The following is a 9,145-nucleotide window of genomic DNA, read 5'->3' as shown; positions in this document are numbered from 1 at the left end:
ATCAATGTTGCACTCCTCTTGCCTTTGTAGTTTAAGGAATAACTCCACTGCCACTCGTGACGTGTTGGTCAGTGTGAGCAGCATTCTGGTCAACAGATTTGGATCCATTCCTGCAGCCAGAAAAAGGTAGGGCAGGGTGCGCAGTACATAAACCATTGAAAGATGGTGCCAAATGCGGATGGAAGCACAGGGATTGCAAAGCAATACATCACAGGGCATTGGGATGGGACCCAGGATGCCACATGACCCCTTCCACCTTCCCACAAGTCTTAGCGGCAAAAGAGAAAGAGGTACTCTGTGGGGATAGCTGCCCAGAGTGCACCAAGTGTGAACATGCTATTGTGCAGGTAGCTGTCAGTGTGAACACACAACAGCAGTTTTCCTTCGGTGCTCTCTGAGTGGCGCTGTAACTGCCAGTGCTGTAACTTTGCAAGTGGAGACGTGCTCTAAGCATTGAGAACTGTGAGTTACCTGTACCATCTAGTAGGGTGAGAGACCACTTGATTCAAATCGTGCTTAATCTGTAGAATTTAGGCTGTGAGGTTATTCTTATTTCTTATGTAACCAACTCTGAACTCTACGCCTGCTATTTATAATCGCTTCAAATCCATCTTTCTGTAGTTAATAAATCTGTTTTATATTTTACCTAAAACAGTGTGGTTTTGGTTGAAGTTCTTGGGGAATCTCAGCTCAGGTTAACAAGGACTATTTTATGTCCACTACTCTTTTGTAGGAGTGGGGAACCAATGAATGAGCAAGGAAGTCTTGAGCAGTGTAAGACAGTATATTTCTGGGGTGCGAGGCTGGGGACTTGGGTGATTTGCTGATGCCTCTCTCTGCATGACTCTTGAGTGGCTCAGGGAGCATTCATGCAATTTAGCTGGGTGTGGGGCTCCACATGCTGATGGCTGAGTGATCACAGCACCTGGAGGGGTTTTGCTGCTTATCACTGGCATAGCATTGTGTAAGACAACCCAGGCTGGAGAGGTAAGTGAGTACAGTGGTCCCACAGTTCCAGGTTGTACCCCAGGGATCCCATCACAGCCACAGTAGGTGTTATCTCCTGCTCAACTAAAGAAAGCCCATCAACACCAAACAAACAATTGTGGAACATCAGAGGACAAAAGACTTTGTTGATTGCTCTCTTTCCTCCGGGCCCCATGAAGAGGAGACGAGCAACTGAATTCCTCCCAAATGCTGAATTTGCAACTTGAAGCAGAATGGGGGAAGGAACAAAAAACCCTAAACAAGGAGAAACTGTATCTTTTACAGTGCTTGGACTTTGAGGGGCAAGAATTACTAAGCATAAGCAGAAGATCCCCAGGGCTTGGCCTGGTTAGCCCTAAAAAACATATAAAGCTTGCTTATCAGAGAAGCTTCTATTACTTTTTGAATTAAGATTGGAATCTTGGCATATATATATATACACACTTGTCTATAGGTGGGTTTCTAGACCAGGAAGGGACACTTCTGGGGGCCAGCAGACATGTCAAGTCTCACTTGTTTGGTGAGACTCCCTCATTAGCATGCTCACTCTCTCGCACATTCTTAAGCTTCTCTCACTCATTTTGAGTAAACATAAAGATTTAAAATAATTTTACTCAGGTGCTGAAATGGACAATATATCCAGGGCCTCAGCCACGGGACTTAGAGCTTGGAAAGCTGCTTCCCAAGCTTGTGTACTGTGGTACCCATGGAGATTACAGACCTGTGTTCTATGCACTCATGAGCGATATGAGGACTTTGTGTGTGTGTGTGTGAATACTTGATAGTCAAAAAAAATATGAGTTTGCCCCAAAAATGAGGAGGACTTGATTGAAAGTTTGCAGATTCTGCAAAATACAGTTCAAAATTAGAACCACACTGGACAAATTCATGGTCCTTCATTGTTCTGGTAGCAGGCAAGACACCTTCTTTCAAATATACACTGTGTTGCTGGGAGCTGTCCTAGTTTGCTTTGCATAGAGAATTCTCACATGCCCTAGACTTTAGTTCAAATTGGAACATTTAAGTGTTGCATATGCAATATTAAGCAGTGTACATTTTAAAACAAACTATTAAGTTCTGGTTGGATTCAAAACCTAGACTACTGGATGTCGCCAAGGATCAAAGGGGAGAGGCCCTGTGTTAAGCAATGACTAACACACCACCTGGAAAGTCTCACTCTTTGGCCTTGCATCTCACTCTTTGGAGCTGTAAATTTTACTTTTGAGGATGGCCAACCCTTGAAATCTCTGGGCCAGTGCAATTGGCATTTACATGGGCTGCTGTCCATCCTATTCCTCTGTGGTGGAGCGAAAGCCTCCATGCTCCTTGACCGTCAATCCAGCAATCTTCCTGAGCACTACAAATGCTATGTCCATCACCACCTATCCAAGGGCTTGCAAGTGTTTTAGCAATGCTCACAATCCACACTGGCCATTCTTATCCCAGGCACACTATGGCACAAGGAGCAGTGGCCCATCTCTGCCAGGGTATGTATCACAGAGCAGGGCAGAAACCCCAGCTCTCTGGATGGTCACTTCTGAGCTCATCTGCATCTGTCACTGAACAGCGGAGACACTGAGAATGAGTGTGCTGCTTCCTTCCAGCCACTCCGAGAAAGAGAGACTGTGTCACTCAAACTTCAAACCACAGATATTTGAAGTCTACGCAGAATCAAAGACCACTGCAGTTCGCTCAGGAGCCCGACCCATCCAGCACTTTATGCTAGAAAGGTGCCACATCCACAACCATGGATAAATTGGTGAGTTTCCATTTGATAAAATCATTGGGAAGGTGTTTATTTTATTTACAAATGCTGGGGGAGACAGGGGGCAGTTTAAAACCTCAAGGGAATATGGAGGGGCTTGTACTAGAAGAGACACTTATGTCAGAAATGTTGTGTTATGTCAAGTTATCAGTAAGATTCGTTCAAAAAGGCTAATTCCAAAAGTGAAAAAAATACATTTAAAATCCTTATCCTTCAGCTAAATAACAAAATATAAGCACCTAGAGTAGATAATTCAGTCTAATAAAGATTTGATTACACAGACAGGTCAATTAAGTGTTGGAATTAATTTTTGAAACTATCCCAAACCGAGGTTATTACAAAAGTGAATAAATGTATAAATCCTTTTAAACTGTGCATCCTTGGCGTGATTGGAAATATTAACATTCATACATAGAAGAAAAATGTTCTTAATTAATTTCATTCTTCTAAACATTAATTTTGATCAACTGATGTCTCTGAACAGAGAAGTTAAAGTGAAAGGTATAAACGTGAGTAAAAGCAAAAATTCTAACTCCACTTTTCACTGACTTGTCAGAAAGTTTCCTTTCAGGCTGAAATTTTCTATGCTTGTTGCCTGAAATCGGGGGTGATTTTTTGTTTTGTTTTGCTTTTTGAAAGTTTGAGGAAAATCCCTTTGCTGTTTCTGAATTATGAAATGAGAAATTAAATTTCTCAATCCTTCAAAAAATGAATTTAGCTCATTCTCTGTAACGCCAAGCAGATGAATCTCTAAAGAACCACCACAGTGGGTAAAATGACCCATCTAGAAAGGAAATCACTTTAGCTATGGGCAGTTTGAATTCTAGATGTCTGGAACATCTGAAAGTGCCTTTACTAAGCACAGGGCACAGCTTCAGTATGACTCGCCCCTGTGCTGCGAGGCAGCACAAGGATTGCGCTCGGGGCAACATTCATCCTTGCTGTCAGTGAGACATCAGACTCCGATAGCACTTAGGTGCATTTGAAAAGCCACAAGTCCAAGGGCTGGGAACTGAGCCCCAGGCTAGCACACCGGCACTTCTTGGCAGAGTCACCATGGACTTTGGATACAGCATTCTCTTTCCCATCCCCACGGGCCAAGCGTATGGGAGGACGAGTTGGGAGGGGCGCTTGGGCTACCACTGGCCAGGCTGCAGATGGAGAGGACTCCAGGGCTCTCAATCTGGCATCTTTCGGGAGCACTGTATTTGCATTATTTCCTGGAGGCTGAAACGCCAGCGGCTGCATGAATGCAAAGGCTAAGGGAAGGCTCTCCGGTTGCATTGACATTGTCCACTACTTGGGGGATAGTAAACATTAACTGCTGGACAGGCACCATGAGCACGAGCCATGCCAATGAGTGACAGTCCCAGTGTCAGCAGAACAACCTGGGCTTTCACCTTCCCTGCAGCCTCCACCTTGCCGGGTATCTGCCGCAATGTTGTCCCTGTGGCAAACAGGCATCAGACTATTATACCCAGACATGCACATTGCTCTTTAATAGCAATAAAAACCAGGTGTTTCTGCAAGGACACACAGCTCTGTGTATCCCAACTCAGGCAGCACCAGCATTCCTGACAGGCAGGGTATTCCCTCACCATCTGCTTCCAGCTCATTCTCCCGGGGAATGCTTTGTACACTCGGGGACCCTGGGTAAGAGACAGGGGCTGTAACCTGGGCTCATTATCAGCCAAGAGAAACTCTCTGAAGTTATAAACACAGCACCTGGGCTTTGGGGTGACCATGCACACCCATCAGCAAGGATAGACAGCTAGGACTGAACTCAAACCATAGCGGGGGCGGGGGGAGCAGGACTGAGCAGCATCTCCATGGAGGAGGCAGTAAAGAGATCTACTGATTCGGGTCAGGTATCAGGCTGTGTCGAGACAATAATTGTTAATCCAGCCCAGGGATGGTCTGCAGGGTGTCTGAAGGCTCGGGGGTCATGCAGTTAAAGAGGGAATTTGTTGAAGGGTGTGGCGAATAAGGACATTGCCTCTATCGCTGAAACCAAATGTGCAAGTGGGGAAGCATTCAGGGCTCTGTGTTACTGACAGGGTGATTTAGAGGGGAATGGAGTGTACAGTTCTGGGATGCAAAAGTCAGTGACAAACAGTGGCCTGAAGGAGGAGAGCTTGGCTACAGAGCACATCCAGGACCTGGTCCCATCATTAACAATCGCTTCCCTCAGTGACTCGGCTTTAAGAGGAAGTGTCATTCTGAGACGTTAAATTGCTGGGATCTGAGCCATCAAAGTCAATGCAGAGCACAAGGTGCTGGTTTTCACACCATGTGCCAGGGCAGCATCTGCCCAACCTCACCAGCCGAGAGAAAAGCAAACATCTGGGGTCAGATTTTCCAAAGTGCTCTGCACCCAGCAGTTCCCCGAGGGGCAAGGGGAAAGGGAGCAGCTAGTGGGGGAAGAACTGCCTGGCTCTCAACAGGGGCAGGGGTGGGAACTTTCCCTAGATCTCAGGAGGAGATGGGGCAATGGGGGAGAATTGTATCCTGCTCCCACTGGGAGCTAACGTCTCTTCGTATCTATAGAAAAAAAAATACCACCTCATTTATACAAACACAAGGCAACAGCGCAGATTATGCCCTCCACTGCCCCTGGGGCGTGCGTGCGTGTGCACAATGCAACCACCTTAAAGTGGATGATGTTTAGATGCTTCCCAGGGGATGGTTTTTCAGTCACCTTTGCAACCGGCATTTCCATTTTGCAGAACCTTCTGACTTTTTTTTAAAATTTCCATTCCGAATCTGAACCAAAAGCTGAAATGTCAACATTTCTTATTAAACAAAAATTATGAAAAATATCCATTTGGGACCATCAGCATGGTTTGTATGATATTAACATATTAAATATTATACACCTATGTAATATTTTAATACAAAAGTCAAAACATAATGTTTAGACTTTTTCCTGTCAAAAATAATTCATGGAAATCAAAAGGTTCCAGTGACACCTTTAGATTTCAATGAAACTGCATTTTTGACAGCAACTGTTCCATCAGAAAAACATTGACTGCCTTTAGTCACTGTACATTGTCTCAGCGAACCCATCCAACTCCCAGCAACACCACTGGCCAAACTCCCACTGAGAGCAGGACTGGCCCCTGAGTTTACAGCCCCTTAACCCTCTCAACCTGTAACCCTTTCCCCAACCCCCACCCAAGCAATTACCCACTTCCACACTAGTCTTGCAGCTAGAATCACATTGCAGGTCCCCTCCACCCCACGCGGGCTCTGTGGCCCTGGAAAAATAATAAACACAACAACAACATGCTTTGTGTCATTACATCCAGCATGTAACTTGAACACCTCACTGGGCACTAAGACACACCTTGGACTGAGTGCAAACATCCCTCTGCGAATAGTTCATTCCCCAAAAACTGCAACTGGGTTTCAGAGTGGCAGCCGTGTTTGTCTGTATCAGCAAAAAGAACGAGAAGTACTTGTGGCACCTTAGAGACTAACAAATTTATTTGAGCATAAGCTTTCATGGGTTTAAAGCCCACTTCATCAGCTGCATGCAGTGGAAAATGCAGTACACACACACACACACACACACACACACACATATACAGAGAACATGAAAAAACGGGGGTTGCCATACCAACTATAACGAGACTAATTGATTAAGGTGGGCTATTATCAGCAGGAGAAAAAAATACTTTTGTAGTGATAATCAGGATGGCCCATTTCAAACAGTTGGCAAGATTGTTACACTGATGGGGGTAATGTTACGGTAGCAGCTAGAGGCCTTGACAGAGATCAGGGCAACCAGGCACTGCACAGAGTGAGATGGTTGCTGCCCCAAAAAACTTACAAGCTTCACAGCAAGGCAGGGAAAGGGCAGTAGGGGAAGCAGAAGCAGACAGAAGAGGAGATGATTTGCCCAAGGTCCAGCAGGAAGTCAATGGCAGGCTGGAAATAGAACCCAGGAGTCCTGCTCCCAGTCTACTGTCTGAGCAATTGGACTTCGTTGCATAGATAACGTTAAGTGGTACTTGTACACAAGGAGTGCTGCAGATTTCACTTTTGCCCAGTGTGCCCTGGGAATAAGCTGACGTATCCCAAAGGCTGCAGCCCTAAAGGGTCCAACCCCTCGCAGACCAGCTGCAGAGAAGAGAGCTGCTGTAGGCAGTCCCAGACACCCCCAGCCAGTAACAGAGAAACCAAGGGTACAGAGTGAGAATAACCCTTTGATTTTCACATGTCTCCTTTCCTGTCTAGGGTAACAGTGCATATATCTTCAGTGGAGATGATGTCTCCGACCTGTTGGAGAGCATCAGCTTCTCCCCTGACTACAACAACGAAAGTGACACCTGCTGCTCTGTGCCACCCTGCACCTCCACGAGTATCCAGGCCTTTGACAGGGTCTTCCTGCCAGTCCTCTACAGCCTGCTATTCCCACTGGGGCTATGCGGGAACTGCATGGTGATGGCTGTGCTACTGCAGTGCAAGAGGTCCCTGGCTGGGACTGATGTGTTCATCCTCAACCTGGCGCTCGCCGACGTACTGCTGGTGGTGACACTCCCCTTCTGGGCAGTTCAGGCCGTGCACGGCTGGGTCTTCAGCACTGGCACCTGCAAACTGGTCGGCTCCATCTTCAAGATAAATTTCTACTCCAGCATCTTCTTCCTGGTGTGCATCAGCTTCGACCGGTACCTCTCCATCGTCCATGCCGTGCACATGTATAAGAGGAACAAGTCACATCTGATGGTGGCCAGCTGCCTGGTGGTCTGGGGCATCTGCGTCCTCTTAACCATGCCAGATTTCCTGTACCTGGAAGTCAAGAAGGACTATCGCCTCAACATCACTTTGTGCTCCCACAACTTCTCCATCAACACCTCCCGGCACTGGAAAACGGCCCTGAGCATGTGCTACCACATATTGGGCTTCTTCCTGCCCCTGGGAGCCATGCTGTACAGCTACACCTGCATTATTCACACTCTGCTGCGCTCCCAAGGCTTCCACAAGCACAAGGCCATGCGGGTCATCCTGACAGTGGTGGTGGTTTTCTTCGTGTGCTGGACACCCTACCACCTGGCCCTGCTGGCAAACACGCTGATCGACCTGCAGGTGGTGGGGCGGGACTGTGCCATGGAGGCCAGCCTGGACATCGCCATGTCTGTCACTGCCAGCCTGGGCTACTTCCACTGCTGCCTCAACCCCCTGCTCTACGCCTTTGTTGGCATCAAGTTCCGCAACAAGTTCCTGGAGCTACTGGGCCACGTGGGCTGCATGAGCCACGAGTTCCTGCGCAGACACGTACAGACACCAAGCCAGCGCAAGGACTCCACCTGGTCGGAGACCACTGAAGCATCCTATTCAGGGCTCTAGGGGGGAGCTGGGGCTGCAAGGGGAAAACCCCTCCCCAAAGAGGTGTGGGGGAGCTGGGGCTGCAAGGGGCAAACAGCTCCCCAAGGGGGCAGGGAAGGGGAGAAGGGGCGGCAAGGGGTGAAACATTCCCCAAGGGGCAGGGAAGGGAAGACAAGCAGTCACTATAATCATAGTCAGACACAGCCAGACACCTGTGGTTACCCAGCCTCCTGAGCAGCTCACCACAAGCAGGAGTGCAGGAGCTGAGAGACTCAGAATGAGCTGGGAAGAAACAGTAGAAGATTTCTGACGGGCTGGCGCGATCACCAAATCTCTGTGGATTGTAGGTGCAGGTGCCAGAGGTTGTACACGTGGTTTCTGAGCAGGCCATGGGTCTGTCCCTTCCCCTAAATCAGTTACCAGGTGCCAAGTGCTGAGCCGTTTCAGTCAATGCAGCAAGGTTGCATTTTCAGGAGCTTCAGATCATCATAACAAGAGAGTCTGGAAGTTTCCTACTGAAGATATTAGTCTGGCTGGGACAGATGGGGCCAGGTCCTACAGCAGGGGCAAGCCAATGCTGCAATGTAGCATCCCTGGTACATACTGGCTGCACACAACAAAGGGACTCACTGACCTCCCCCCAAAACAGCACTTGGATCAGAGTCCCCGACTCTCTGCCCAGTGTTCACTCCTCCAACACCATCCCTGCTCTCTGCACCACTTATGCTTACAACAACAGCCACAATAGGTGTCTGACCGTAGCATCTAGGAGCGCTAATCATGGACGCACTGTACAAACACAGAACAAAAACAGTCCCTGCCCCATCGGCCAATGACTTTCCTCTTCCAGTTCAAGTCCTTGCTGAGGTGCTCACAATCAACCACACACCCAGCCCTACATAACCTCCCCAAAACACACACACTCCTCACAGACCCACACCTCCCCCAAACACACTCATCTCCCACAACTCCCACTCCCCACTGCCCCAGTACACACACCCAAATAACAGCGAGGGGCAATCCCCATGCTGCTTGTTAGCGCAACAGCCCTTGGTGTGTTAGACC

At 47.9% G+C, this 9,145-nt stretch overlaps 1 protein-coding gene across 1 annotated transcript; it reads left to right on the top strand.

The window, feature by feature from the left end:
* Positions 1-2,640: 2,640 nt before the first annotated feature.
* LOC120390029 (C-X-C chemokine receptor type 3-like) lies at positions 2,641-8,171 on the top strand. Its single transcript, XM_039512249.1, has 2 exons — positions 2,641-2,746; positions 6,992-8,171. Exons 1-2 carry the CDS (start codon positions 2,735-2,737, stop codon positions 8,099-8,101), a joined length of 1,122 nt encoding a protein of 373 aa, XP_039368183.1. The 5' UTR covers positions 2,641-2,734; the 3' UTR covers positions 8,102-8,171.
* Positions 8,172-9,145: the final 974 nt, after the last annotated feature.

The sequence above is a fragment of the Mauremys reevesii genome, linkage group 24 (genome assembly GCF_016161935.1).
Source record: "Mauremys reevesii isolate NIE-2019 linkage group 24, ASM1616193v1, whole genome shotgun sequence".
Lineage (NCBI taxonomy): Eukaryota > Metazoa > Chordata > Testudines > Geoemydidae > Mauremys > Mauremys reevesii.
The sequence above is the reverse complement of the archived record's forward strand: the minus strand, read 5'-3'. Positions and strand labels throughout refer to the sequence as shown.